The 15,102-nt window shown below is 45.5% G+C and overlaps 1 protein-coding gene across 4 annotated transcripts in view; it reads right to left on the reverse strand.

Moving 5' to 3' along the window:
* Window positions 1-261: 261 nt before the first annotated feature.
* Window positions 262-15,102, reverse strand: part of RGL1 (ral guanine nucleotide dissociation stimulator like 1) — a 224,635-nt gene continuing 209,794 nt past the window's right edge. For all 4 annotated transcript variants that reach the window (XM_032862657.1, XM_032862655.1, XM_032862656.1 and 1 more), the window contains 4 exons: window positions 12,927-13,113; window positions 8,470-8,724; window positions 4,566-4,680; window positions 262-1,824 (listed from right to left, as the gene is read on the reverse strand). In XM_032862657.1, the coding sequence (XP_032718548.1) occupies window positions 1,637-1,824; window positions 4,566-4,680; window positions 8,470-8,724; window positions 12,927-13,113 (745 nt within the window). In that variant the 3' untranslated portion in view covers window positions 262-1,636. The remainder of the gene's footprint in view (window positions 1,825-4,565; window positions 4,681-8,469; window positions 8,725-12,926; window positions 13,114-15,102) is intronic.

The following is a 15,102-nucleotide window of genomic DNA, read 5'->3' on the forward strand; positions in this document are numbered from 1 at the left end:
ATTCTTTGGTCCACCGCCACACGTCTCTAAACTTCCCTGCTGTTTCTTGCAGATTTCATATGGCTATTTACATGACAGAAATCTCACATAACCTTTGGGAGCCGTCTTAACAGGATCAGGAAAAAGAAAAAAAAAAAAGCTTCATGTTACAATCTATACTTCGTATCTGGGTTGGTTCTCTTTATTTTTGGAATAAAAATGGGTATTTTGAGATTTTTTTTCTTAAAAAGGACATTCTGAAAGTGCTTCTTACACATATCCCACATTATGGCTTCTTAGGTCAAACCCCAGCACAGCTCAGATTTGTAAGGGAGAGGGTGATGGTGTTCCTAGAGACAAAAATGTCATTTAACAGTAACACTGTGATGGCAACTGTGGGGACCTGAAAAAAAACATGTTATTGATTCCATCTGAAAGAAATGTACCTCATTAGAAATGATCTCGATGATATACGTAGCCCCGTTTCTTTCCCCGGGACCAGGCACAGTAATGCTATAAAGGTTAGTAGGTAAGACAGGACGCTGCTATGAGCGGGGAACATCTTCTGAGGGGCGGCTGACAGAGCACTCGCTGTTCAGAAAGCTTCACAGGCTCAAAATGATCCGACAGAGCCCATCGCAGTAGGAATTTCTACACCTGAGGAACACATTGTACGTCACAGCGAGGTACGATGATCCAGATGGCGAGACACTCCAGACGTACAGTTCTACATGCAGAAGGCGGCGATCAGAAATGGCAACGACGTAGTGGCATTCCAAGACGGGTAAGAGTCCAAACGAGTCACCATTCTTTTGTGCTTTCTCTTCTGGCTGAGATTGTACCGAAGAGCATGGCTGTTTGTGTGGTCAGGACTGCGATCTGTTTGTCGGGGTCGGAGAGGGGGCAGAACACAATGCCAGAAATCAAAACGGGTTTATGTTGACTCTAGAGGTGTAATGATGGCAGAACTGGCGGGTCAGATGGGCCTCCTTGTCGCCCTCTGCCCCCTGGGGTCAGATGCAGGCAGAGGTCGAAAGCCACTGGCTTATCCAAACCCTTTCTGAAGTGGCCTTTCATTCAGCCGTGGCCGTTCCGGCCTCCGCAGCTCTGATGTTCTGGTGGCACTTGTTGGAAAAGGGAATTTTTCTCCCTTGATAAAAACGGTTTGGACTTCTTATAATACTGGCACAAAGGACACTCTGTATTCCTAGGATTGATTCTATTTAGTTGCAAGGTATGAGACTCGGTTTTCAGTTCTTTCTATTTCCCTGTAAAAAGTGACCTCGACATCCCAGGCCATTGTGCAAATTCGTTCTTCCATAGTCCAGAATATCCCATAAGTCCCTCATATATTTATATATATATACACATACATCCCTAATATGTGTACATATATATATTTATAAAAGTGGGTAATTTTGCATTTCAGTCTCAAATAGGTCAAAGAGAATCAGTGAAACATTCATCCATTTCATTGTCAAACTCATCTCCAATTTCCCCACAGTGCCTATCCTAGTGCCTTGCACACCAGAGGTACTCAATAAGTATCTGCTGCCTTCACCACGATGCTCTAACACTGGGTGGTCGTTGCGATCCCCACGGCCTGTTCTCAGCCCCACTCCGCCTTTGGCCGGCAAGGGGGTCCGGGCCCCTCCCTTCAGAGGGTGACTTTGCTGTGCCTGTTGCTCCAGCAGCCCCGTTTAGCTGTCCTGGGCAATGTCAAGCTGGTCCGGCTACGCAATTTCACTTGTTCTTCCATGGGGTTCTTTTTGCGTAAAATGAAGTCAAAGTTCACTTGGCTGTTCATGGCATAAAAGACGTTGGCCGAGTCCGGGATCACGAGTTCTGAAAGAGATCAGGAGAGAGAAGATAGTCAGCTGGTGTAGGTCAGCCCAGCACTGCCACAAGGCAGGGACTATGGCCCTGTGTCCCTGGGCTGTGGATGGAACCAGGCAATGACTACCATCCCCCAAATTGGCTTGCTCGACTCCTCAATCCCAATTTTAAAAAATGAAGTACAAATATGATCTTAGAAATCTGGTCCATGAACTAGATGATCAACTTCAGACTATTTTAGCTAGAAGAAAGTACAGTAGAAAACAAAGGCCAACTGACATGGAATGACACTCCTAGGACTGCAGCCAGTCAGCGGCAGAGCTGGGACATCAACCCGGGCGTCCTTCCTCCCATGGTCGATTTCCTACTCTAGCATGCAGCCTTTCTCAGACACCGAGAGAATCCAATGACATGGGGGAGAAAAGAAAAATCTACAGGTTTTTCCAGAACTCTCGATACTTGGAATGTTGAAATGTTTTTTGAAGTAGTCCCAAGTCAAACCAGTTTAATATATAGCATCCAAATAAGACAGTATGTATCTGTTAACATTTAAACTGTATCTACCCCAGTGATTCCCAACCAGACAGCTGCAATTTCTGAACAAGGACAATGCCAAGTGTTAGAGCAAAGTTAATTTAATTCATTTTTCATTTTAAAAGAAGGTATATACTATTCAGCACTCAGGGGTAATGGGTATCTAAGAAAACCAAACGGGGAATCAAAGAGGTAAGATGGACAAGTCTACTGGTGGCAGCGGAGTGGGGGAGGCCATCAGTAGACGGGCATCTACTTGCAGATTCAGTGAGGCTGATGTCAACTTCAAACACGGAAATTCTATAGCAGGACTGATGCCATCAGGTTCTATGTGACTCTGGTACATTTTCACAAATGTTCTACAAAGAATAACTCCCTTAAAGTGTCCCCAGTCTCCTGCCTACATATTCCTGGGTCAGTAACAATTCACCTCACAGCTATACGTCACTCAGCACACCTCCAGATACTTGTGGGCACCTTATTTCTTGTTATCCTCACAGACGCTCTGTGAAGTACGAAGAACTAGGAGGGTACTGCCTCCTTTTCACTAAGGACCACAGCCCGAGGTCAGGCAGCCCACCCAAGCCTACCCAAGCCCACCCAAGTAGTGAAGAAACCTGGGCCCAGACTACACCTCAGGGCTCCTGGGTCTTCAGACTCATCGGCCTCACCTTAGCGTTGTTTTGTGGGCAATACGGTCAAAATCAAGAGACTACATTGTAGGCTTCAAATTTTACGTGTAAGGACAATAAAAGATATAACTGACATAGGTCTGCCCCTCAACTGAGGTCTCAGCTGAACGAATGACAAACCCCTAAGAGGTAACTGAAAAATAATTTCCTCAGAGGCTAGAGCTTTTCACCTCTAGGAAAAGGTACAGCCACTGTTCTCTGGGGCTAAGACACAGCCTTGGGTGATCTGTTGGCAAAATGGAGTGTGAAGAGCTGCTCCCCTCTCATACCCCCAACTTGCGTAATTCTTGCCATGATGGGGGTGCTTCTTGTCAGTGAACAGCCCTACATTCAGATGCTTGAATTGGTTAGTGTTGGGTCTGTCAGCAGATGGGGCTGGCCTCAGTCAACAACTGCACTTGGAAAGAGACTTAGTGTGACTGAATTTTATGAGGTGACAGGGTCCAGAGGAGTCACCTACCAGCCTGTCTCCTCCTCTCAACAAATACAATCCCAATTCAAACCAGCAAAAAGTAGATACATTTTGGGTATTTTCCCAGCATTTTCATAAAAGGAATTTCTGTGAACAGTGGGTTTCTAGGCATCCTGAAGTATCATTACCAGTTCTTTGCCTCAGGAATTGTGAGGTAAAGAGTCTTCAGATTCTAGGAGCACCTGGCTGGCTCAGTTGGGGAAGCGTCTGCCTTCAGCTCAGGTCATGATCTCAGGTCCTGGGGTTGATCCCCATGTGGGGCTCCCTGCATAACAGGGAGTCTGCTCTCCCTCTGCCTCTCTCTCTTTCCCTCAAATAAGTGAATAAAATCTTTGAAAAAAAAAAATCTTCAGATTCTGAAGTTAGCAGCTTTGGCTACTTGAAGGTCAATCACGAATAAAGATAAACTGGAAGATAAACCTAGAAGCCTCTCACACATAAATCATTGAAAAAACTGAGAAATTATTATAAAGGACCACTACATTTCAGATGCACGTACAACTCAGACTTACATTTTTGGGTAGAGAAGGTGTGCAACCTTCTGCAAAGACCCAGCAGGCCCCACCTCTCCCCCCACCTCCAGACACAGGGAGAGACCTCTTCCTAGAAGAAGGCTTAATACACAGTTTACAGAGAATGGGCAGGAGGGTGATCAGCAAAACCGTAGGAAAAACAGGGTTATGGCGAGGGTAGCTTGAGATGCTTCTCTAGGAGGGAGGTCATGGCACGGGTCCCCCACACAATACCACTCTTGCACAATTAAAAACCCCTCCTTAGTTCCATTAAAAAAAAAAAACAAAAAGGGATGCCTGGGTGGCTCAGTGGGTTAAGTGTCTGCCTTCAGCGCAGATCACGATCCTAAGGTCCTGGGATCGAGCCCCACATCAGGCTCCCTGCTCAGCGGGGAGCCTGCTTCTCCCTCTCCCGCTGCTCGTGCTCTCTCTCTCTCAAATAAAATCTTAAAAAACAAAACAAAAGCACAGAAACATTGCATTCATTTTTCTGACTCCTAAGACTGGGGTCCCCTGCCACGAGAAGCAGCGCGCGCCCACCTTTGTCCTCCGAGATGACCTGCACCAGCTCGTACTCCTCGGCCGGATCTGAGTCCAGATTGTGCTTCAGCATGGCCCTCTGGATCACCGCGGGGGTCTTGTCCTGGCTCGTCAGCTGGAAAGACAACGGAAGGGTCTCTAGGTATTTCGCTTCATGCTTCCTGGGAGAGTGCTCTTGACCCTCCTCCTCTTGCTGCCCTGTGTCACCCGCAGGCCCAGCGGGATGAGACAGGAGCAGGAGCCAGGACTCCCCGGTTCTAGTCCTGGCTCCGCCCTTCGTAGCCAAATGACAAAGCGTCTTCTCTTAGTAAAACAGAACGTGTGCCCCTCTCCCTGTCTATCTCCACGACAGCGGTTGAGGTTCCAGGGTGGGGGAAAACAGGAGGGTACGGTGAAAAATGCGCAGGGTTTTGGTCCTGGGCCGAAATTAGCCCGACGTGTTCGGCACCAGTTACAAGCCGTGGGTTAGAAATGGTCCCAGTTCTGCACGCTGACCATTTCAAAAAGCACAAGGGACTCCTCCGTGAGCCAGCCATGGTGCTCCTAGGTATTTAGCAAGAGAAATGAAAACCTGTGTCCGCAAAAGGACTTCTCCTACAGAAATGTTCACGGCAGATTCGTTCCTAGTAGCCCCAAAGTGGAATCAGCCCAAATCTCCCTTAGCAGAGGAGAGCAGGGAAATGGACAAAAACAAACAAACAAAAAAAACAATCTCATGTTGCAGGAGTCTATTCTTGGAAAAACGGGCCAAACTCATCTATGGGGTTAGAAAACTAACAACGACAAACCTTAACCTTCATTAAGGCTAAGGGGGGGAACTGACTGGAAGGGGCACAGGGAATTTTGAGGGGGGGATGAAACGTGTTCTTTATTTAGATTTGGGGTGGGAGTTACAGATATAATAGAAGTAAATGTTTAAGTTCTGTGTATATAAGGCATGTAAATTAGGCTTCAAATTAGGCTCAGGGCAAGGGGAAAAATTGATACCATCCTTTGAGTGATTTCTTTACATTAGAAAGAATGCATAAGAAAACATGGATCACTGTTACTTACAAATAAAAGCTGTTCTCATCAGGAGGTGAGAGGAAAGACAGAGAAAGGAGGAAAAGGAGGAGGAGGAGAGGAAGAATGTTCTCCAAGAAACTGTCATCGAGAGCCTGCAGATGACAGGGCCTAGATGTCGCCCCTGGTCTGGAAAAGCAGCTGTTTATTGTGACTCAATAAACAACATGCACTACAATGGGGTCCTTGTAAGCAACAAAGACCTTGTTCATTTGTCTATTACCTAAACATCCGGCGTATTCATTTCCAAGGGAGAAATAGATGCACACAAAATTCTGGAAGAGGAAATCTGTGTTTTGATAGTCTAAAGAAAATACTCCCACAGCTGGATCAAACGGGACCGGAAGCATAAAGCTAAAGAGAAAGGCCCCCTCTCCAGGGATGTATGTCAGGCTGTTCATGTTAATGGTTCAGTTGTTTAATGTTAGGCTGAGTTGTCAACTTTAAACCTACCTAAGGAGAAAGCCAGGCTACCCTTCTTTTCCTGACCTTAAGCTTCCCCAGGTGTGTCCAGTTGAGGTGGGACGGGGCCAAGGGCCTCCCTCGGGTGTTTATTACTCGGTTCCATCAAAAGTACTGAGAGCAGGGGAAGATCACAGTATCAACAGCTCAACAGCGCCGCCTTTGGCTGACCGACGGAACCAGCACCGTCCGGTAGACCCACGAGAGCCTCATTACTAATTTTAAGTGCCTAGTAACCATATGAAAAAAGCTTTTTAGAAGGGAAATTAATTTTAATATATCTTATTTAATCCAATACATCCAAACTATTATTTCAGCATGTAATCCATGCAAAAATTGCCAGTGAGAAATTCTTTCTTTCTTTTGTACTAAGTCTTCAAAATGTATATATTTTACACTCACGGCGCATCTCAATTTGGACTATTCCCATTTTCAATGCTCAGCTGCCACACTTGCTGGTGGCTAGCGTACGGGTGGCGCAGTTGGAGGGACACCAGAGTGTCACCTTCATGCTCCTTAGATACAGAACGCAAGGAACTCCCTATGCCTCTTCCCCGAGCTTCGCTTCTAACACCACAGGTGAGTTTGGCCTGTTTCTGAAAGGGCAGACTCCTGCAGCATGTCATTCTCCGTCTGGTTTCTTTAGCTCAGCGTGGTGTGTTAGAGACCCGTCCCCCGACCTGCACCATGTCAGATCTTCACTCTCACGTCAGACACGAGGTAGGACCTGCTTCTCCGGTCAGCGTGCGTAAGAGAACCCACGCGAGGAAGCCCCCCAGAGCACACAATAATGACACGGATGACACAGCTTCCCAGTGGTTCTCCCATCTCTCTCTCTCACTCCTTGTATGACCCTGTCCACCCAGTGCTCCGGATGACTACCTCCCAAGATTTGACCCCAGAACCAGCCTGACACCGACAGGGTTTCTGCCCATCTATTAGACAAAGCCAGCTGGATGTCCCATCGGTGCCTCCAATTTCAGCGCCCTCAAACCCTCCTTCTCCGATAGTTCATACCTCACTTGATAGGACCAACAACCACCAAGCTGCCTGGACAGCCTTCAGTTTTCCCTCTTCCTCATCACCCACCACAGTAACCTGAAGTTGATGACTAAACTAACGGATTCTACGATTCTACCTCATAAAAATCTTTCAAAAATCCATCTCATCTCCAGCCACACTGCCGTCATTCAAGTCCTCATCATCTCCCATGGGGACTATGACAGCTACTTCTTATCTCGCCTCCCCACCTCCAATCTACCCCCACACCCTAGGACCACCTCTACAATGTCAATTAATTGATCCCTGTGAGCTAATCTGATCACTACTTAAAAGCCTTCAATGAGACGCTAATTGCCTATAGGACATCAACTCCTTCAGGAAGGCTGCAGGCCCTTTACGATCTGGTCTGACCTCTACTAGAGAATTGGGTACATCTTCAATAATTCTTTATGATCTCCCTTATAACTGTAAGTTTCTCAAAGACAGAGATGCCCTACTCGTCTCCCCATCCACAGAGCCTGGTCCAGTGACTAGCACACAACCAAGGTTCAAGAAATATTTCACTGTTTTGATGAATGACATAGGAAAGCTTTCCTTTGGAATGTGAGAAAACAGTGAGTATCTCCATATCACTTATGCCACGTTCAGAGCTGAACTTGTAAGCCCTCAGTGACCACCCCCGCCCCAAGAAGGCGAGTGATAAAGATGAGGGAAGACAGAGAATGAGCCGTGGGATTCACTGCCAGTGAGACCCTGCTCTTGAATACATGTCCTACATGTCCTACAAACAAAGGAGTCTCTTCCTGTAACAACACACCCAAGGTTATTACCAGGAGAGGCCCTGTGTGCACTCCAACAATCCTGCCATTAATTCCAAACATTGTGGGGATTGTGTCAGAATCACAGTTTTATGAAGAAGCACAAAAAGTCAGTCTCATTTCATTTGTAAACACTGTTCCTTGTGGACTCAAGCTGCCCTCCAGCTTGATCATTCATCGTACTGAGTTTGATTCCAAAGAACAAAAGGCAAAAAACGGGCCAGCACACAGCTGACTGCTGAGGATGCATGGGAATTCATGATAGAGGCAGGCATGCGACTCCCCAGGAAGACTTCCGAGAAGGCCTGCGGGGGCGGCATCATTCGTAGAATACATTTCTACACTTACCCAAGTTGATTGTTCTGAGAAAAGTGACACTGACCAGACTGAGTAAGTTCTAGCAAATTTTAAGATGTGGAAACTCTATCTTCTGGGCACTGCTGGTAAAAAGATCTTTTTATGTATATAAATCCATTACTGGTGTCTACCCAGGGAGATCCGGGTGCGTACTCACTGTGGGCGAACACGGAAGCGTGAGGGTGCAGGTCTGGGTGCCTTACCATGATGCTCTTGTACATGTTCCCATTGTTGTCCTCGACACTGATGCGGATTATGCAGGTGTCTTCATTCTGTTGGTTGTAAACGGGAGGCAACACTGTCGAGGTAATGGACGTCACGGACACTGAGCGCTTGTGAATTTTAGGGTTGTTGTTGCAGGACGGAGGGGAGGAGAGGGGGTTCATTAAGGACGACATCCCTGAGGAAGTTGTGTCCATGGAATGGATAGAGGAACATGAAGAGGAAGACTCGGAGAGCTGAAAAAAGTGAACACACCCCAGGAGAACATCAGTGTTGGAACCTTGACCAAGGGCGTGCCTCACAGCTGTCAAAGCAGAGGTAGATGCTGAGATGAATAAACGTCCATTACTTCCTCTGTAACAGCCCGCAGCACACGCGGATGCTGTCCCGATGCAAGCACGCTTTTGGCAGATGCCTATCAGCGACTCCCTACTTGCCCTGGTTCCTCTGCATCCAGGTCTCGCAATTTCCGTTTTTTAGCTGGTTTTAAGGAAGTGGCCAGCAGATGGCAGCAAACACCAGAAACTGGAGGCAATATGGCCTCCAGGAGGAAGCTTCAGGGTTGGGGAGAGCCTCACCAAGTTTATCCGGTCCCACTGCCTTGAGTGGGACTCTGCTTCATGAGCCCAGCCAAGATCGCTCCTATCCTGGCTCCACTTCACGATCAGATTTTGTAGCAGGAGAGAAATGTCTGTGCTTTACAAGTTTCTACTATAAGGACCATAGATTATACAGCTCTGCATGGAATATTAGTCCTGGAAAGGCCCCTGGGGATCACCTGGCCCCAGTCACTCTCTACTGCTGAGGACCCCAAGGCCAGAGAGAAAATTGTTGGCAGCCACCATGACAGGCTCCCAAATCCCCTGACTCTCATGGCCGGGTTCGCACAGTGAGCACTGAGTCACGGCTCAGTCTAGAGTTGACGATTAGTGGTAAATGAACATAGTACACCACTACCTTGGTGGCGGTTAACACTGAAGTTTGTGATGAGCTTTCACAGATCTCATCTCATGGTGCTTTCACAACTGTGTTGTGAACAAAACGCAGAGCATTATAAAGGGAAAAAGGACTCGGAGAAATAGAATGACTTGCCCAAATGGAATACGGCCTAGGAACAGGTTCCATTACTTTCTACATTTGCTTCTAGAGCCACCTGTATACATTTTCACATCCTATATCAAGGACAATTAAGGAATGAGGTGTTATAGTTAATGTGTTTTCCAATTAACTCCATAGTTACCAGGAACAACGTAAAATTACCAAGGAAATGGCCCAAAACTCCAAAGGTTGTGTTAAAAAAAAAAAAAAAAGTCACTAAATTGAATCATTTTAAATATCAATTCTTGCTGTAGAAAATTATAAATAATTTCTCAGTGTATGAAGCTAAGTTATACCATATTAATCCTATCGAATATTTTGGAATGCTTTTAAAAAATAAACAACATAAATTTCTTTCATGCCTGTCTGCCTTTCCATGGAAACAGAGTACAGAAATTTAGCATTCTGATCCTCGAGCTTCCAAGTAAAATGGAGTTTACTCTATTTTATTTCCTATGGACTTAGTCCTATGGCATAACTGTACAGGAAATTCCACTGTAGGGTTAGTTTAATTAGAACCAGCAAGCTGACTTGACCACACTACCTGCAGCTCTATCACAATATGGTTTAGTAACATTTTTGGTCTATTTTTGCAAGTGAATCAATTTTATGGCTCAATCTGGGGGCCAATAGTTCGTCATTTTAACAGCATGACTTTGCTTGAAGGTGCACCACACAGCAGCTAAGAGGGTCCATTTTCCAATTTTTGGTTTAATTCTTTCACCTCCCTTTTCTTCTATATAAATCCCTTTTCCTCTATTAGATTTTCCTCTGTTAATGACTTATGAGTAGGACAAAGCCTTGAAGATGCATGGGTTACAGCAGCTTTAAATGGACCACCTGATGAAATCCAGTCTTACTGAGAATTTACTATGAGGAGCAAGTATGAAAATAAATGTGTAGAGGGTGCCTGGGTGGTTCAGTCCATTAAGCATCTGCCTTCGGCTCAAGTCATGATCCCAGAATCCTGATATCGAGTCCCGCATCAGGCTCCTTGCTTGGTGGGGAGTCTGCTTCTCCCTTTCTCTCTGCCCCTTGCCCCTACCACTTGTTTTCCCTAATAAATCAATAAACTCTTTTAAAAAAGGAGAGAAAATAAATGTTTAGAAATCATGAGCAGGGGGATCAAGACAAAGGAATGCAAAGTACACTTCACTGCAAAGAGCCACCTCCTGGAGAACCCTGGGAAAGGCACAGTGGACATCCTGACGGCTGTGGGATCCAGGGTAGGGAGAGACGAGGGAGATCACCCAGGTCCCACCAGGCAGTGAGCAAGGGGAACCAGGGCCTCTCCAGCTGACATTCAAGGAGGCTGCAGCCCAGCAACTACTTGCACCCAAGTCAACGATTCAGTTTTAAACCTAGAGAAATTCCTGACTCTGAGAAAGGTTCGTCGGAAGACTAAAAATTCGTGACTTGTATAAGAAACTGAAACACCAGCATGATAAGGGAAAGACAAAAAAGGACATAGCAAGGGGTGTGCAAATGACACACAGTGGGCTTCTGGGTAGTTTTCAAAGGTGTGGGTGGGACCTATGCACACGTCCAGTGTACTGACAGCTGGGACGGGAGGAAATGGACAGGGAGGAATCCCACAAAGATGTGTGCGATACCTCTCTTGTCACTTTTGTCCAATGTCTGCCGTCAGAAAAGGGGGCTACGAAGCACAAGAATCTGTCAATAGGTGAATAATGAGGCTTCACTCCAGATTTTAACAAATTCAATGCTACGTATCAAGTCATGGAAATGATTACATCACTGGTTTAGGAAATATGCCTGAGAAAATGGAGAACAGATTCATAAGAGTCTGCACAGCTTTTCCTTCATGTGTGGAGGATGTGTCTCTGGATTTCCAAGTAGGAAGGTAAGAAATCCTGCAGGGGCAACACCTGAGACATCGCAGCCTGATGACTCCTGAGTGTGAAGTCTGTCTGGGGTCGGCTATCTGCGACAAGGTCACTTGAGGATTCCCATACTGCTGTTGTTCATAACACAATGTGAAACCGGGCACCAATCCCCTTGTGGAATGGCAGACACAAACAAAATGGGGGCATTCTTCCCAACACTCCACGTCACCGGCCTATGCATAAACTAAGGGGCCAATAGTCACTCACACAGCAAGTCTGGCTGACCAAAAATCTCCCCGAAATGGCACAAATTCTAGTCATGTCACAGTTGACGTCTCTGACCCAAGCTTCCTGACCAACAGATTGAGGCAGCTGTATACAGAAGATTAAGACAAATCTTGTTTCCTTTTTATTTCTTTATGAAGCCAACGGTAAATGGAACCTCTCTATGGGAATGGGAATTTTCTCTTTTTTGGGACATGGCAGATTATACAATTGCTACCAATTCTTTTTTTTTTTAAAGATTTTATTTATTTGAGCGAGAGAGAGAACATGAGGTGGGGGGAGGGTTAAAGGGGGGAGTAGACCCCCTGCTGAGCAGGGAACCCGATACAGGACTCGATCCCAGGACTCCAGGATCATGACCTGAGCTGAAGGCAGACGCTTAACCAACTGAGCCACCCCGGTGCCCATGGTACCAATTCTTTATTCTCCTCAGCATCCATGCCCTTTGCCCTGTGACCCCACAATTCCTCCCATTAGAAGGAGTCCCTGTCTCATTTATTTAGATGAGATTTGGCTACATGATTTGCTTCGGGCAATGAAATGTTGGTCAGTATGACTGAAGTAGAGTCTTGAAACATACTTGTGGAGCTGGGCTTGCTCTCCAGCTCATTTGTCTTAGCATACTAACGGCATGGCCTGGAGAGCTCCATTACTCCAAGAAGAATGAGAGGCAGGGAGAGCGGACCTGGACCAAATCCATGGCCTAGAGCCAAGCCCAACCCACATCAGCCAACCTGCAGATGCATGAGAGTGAGTAAGTGGTGGTTGTTTTAAGTCACTGACTTTAGGAGTGGTTTGCTCGGTAAGATGATTGTGGTAAAAGCATGGCTAAGACAAGGTATGACACCAAGAGGTTGACACATCTCTGCCTCTTGACTTTTCAGTCCCTCTAAGAAAATCCTACACCTCCTCAATAAAGCATAACTCATGTACAGGCCACAATCCTTCAGCTACCATTGGATATGGGTCCAGAACAGTATTTCCAAGGCCAGATGTGTTTAGACCTATTTCCATAAGGTCTCATTGTGTTTAGACCTATTTCTATAAGGAATGGGTCCCCAGACTGAACTGGCTTTACCAGCTCTTATAAACATGACTTTCAAAACACTAAAGAGTGATAAACCTGAAAACAGAGATTCCCACGCAGCAAACACTACACTATGTCAGGTGTCTCTGTTAGGAATCATGCGAAGAGAATATGCATATACCTTTTTTTGAGGCTCATCAGGGGTGTCCATGGGAGTGATAGAGCCCTCCTCCGCCTCTGAGTGGTTAGACTCGCAGGATGACACACTGACGGAGTCCATGCTTTCGCCAGAGCTCCCACTGGCAGTGGACTTGGGCTGCTCTTTGGTGGGAGTGCTACTGGTAATGATGTCCGACCCCAGGAAGAGTCTGCAAGAAACATGACACCAGGTGTTTGGGCTCTTACAAATCTGGAATCCATGATTCAGCAAACGTTTTGTGTTAATTAACCCCTGTTTGGTCAATCTTGCACGCGCTGGCATTACTGGACAATGTTTCCTGTAGAGTGTCTCACAGATCATAGTAAACATCTTATCGGAACAGGTAATTTCCAACCTCAAAGAACGTACAGATTGCTTAGCTGGAAGAGGGGCCGCCGTAATCTAAGGACCCTCTAGGTCAACGGTTCTTTATTTTTTAACATGCTATAGACCACTCTGGCTGGGTCAAGATACCATCGCCACATCCCCCATCACTTCCCACCATAAAACGAACTACGAACGAGGCTAAGGAAGGAGGATGGCACCGCTTTGGTCAAGGAACCAAAGAGGACAACTTCTGTTTCCAAACATCTGGTGAACTACAGGAAGCTAAACCACTTCACTATAAAACTAGAAGAGAAACATTAAAAACTCATTTAAAAGTTGAGCTTGCAAGACAGGAAGGAAAATCCCTATAGGCCACAAATAAACAGGGAACTGAAAACTGGAAGCAACGAGAGCTAATTCTGCAGCTGCTCTGGGTGCGGAGCGGGAAGTACCAGTCTTGGTAAATGAGGGACAAGGGTTTTAATAGAGACACAGGCCCGAAGATGAGGCCTTCTGTTTCTGGTGGGGCGCTGAAGCTGAAACTCCTCATATAGAGCCAAGACCCTCAAAGGGTAGAAAGATGTAAAAAAGTGGTCTAGAAAAAGATCCTCCTACTGGCACAGGGAGACAACGATGAAGCTTAGCTGTCTTGGCCAGAGCTTGGGTGAAAGAAAACCGTCTCCCCTGAAATCACCTGTGATCCTGACCAGCACCTCCCTCAGATTTGCTACATATGTGAGTAGGAACTAGGAACTCTCAGACCAGTAATAATCTTATGCAAACTGGAATTAAAAAAAAAAATCTTTCTGGAGGAATCTACATTCAAACCAGGATACAGAGGATTTTCTGATAAAGATGAGCTCATAATACAAAATTACAAAATATACACAAGGAAATATCAAAGGGAGTCAAACAAGCACAACAAACAGCAGATTTAGACTCCTGAGAATTTCAGAACTTCTGACCTACAAGAATTTTCAGAAAGAAACGAATAATTTAGTCATTAATTTGACAAATATTTGAGTGTCTACCATGGGCCAGTCTATAAAATAAATATGTTTGAGATATTAAAGACATAACAAAAGAAATTGAAAACAGGAGTGAAGAACAAGATAACTTAACAAAAGAACAGGAAGACAATTTGAAAAAATTTCACTGCTAGAGTGAAAATGTAGTGATTTAAGGGAAAAACTCAGTGGAAGGATTAAATAACCACTGGAAAGAAAAATTGTGAACCAGATGAGAGATGTGAAGAAAATCTTCAGAAATCAGCATCAAAATATACAGACATGGAAATAAGAAAGGTTAAAAGACATGGAGATTGGAATAAGAAATGCAGACATGTGTGTAAAGAGAGTTCCAAGAGAAGACATTTGAGAGAGTGGGACAGTGACCCTATCTGAGGAGATGGTGGCTAAGAAGATTCCAGACCTAATGAACTGCATGAATCCTCAGACCCAGGAACCACATCTTGAATAGGATAAATGAGACCCAATCCTCATTTCATCTATCTAAGGGGATATCAAAGACAAAAGTAGTTCTTAAAAGCAACAGGGTAGGGGACGTGATACAAAGGAACAGGAAGTAAACAGATACCAGACATTTCAGAAGCAACAAATGAAGTCAGAAGACATGGAATAATGTCTTCAAAGTGCTGAGTGAAAAGAATGGGCCTCCTTGAATTCTATACCGAACTAAAAGAATTCCGAGAGGGAGTGCAAAATAAAGACATTCTCAGACAGAGACAGAGAGGTTTTACATGAACAGATGACGGAGAGGAGCAAAAGGAGGGAAGGGTAAAATGTAAGAAGCAACACATGTAAAGAAACTA

The sequence above is a fragment of the Lontra canadensis genome, unplaced genomic scaffold (genome assembly GCF_010015895.1).
Source record: "Lontra canadensis isolate GAN:19392208 unplaced genomic scaffold, GSC_riverotter_1.0 scaffold24, whole genome shotgun sequence".
Taxonomy (NCBI): Eukaryota; Metazoa; Chordata; class Mammalia; order Carnivora; family Mustelidae; genus Lontra; species Lontra canadensis.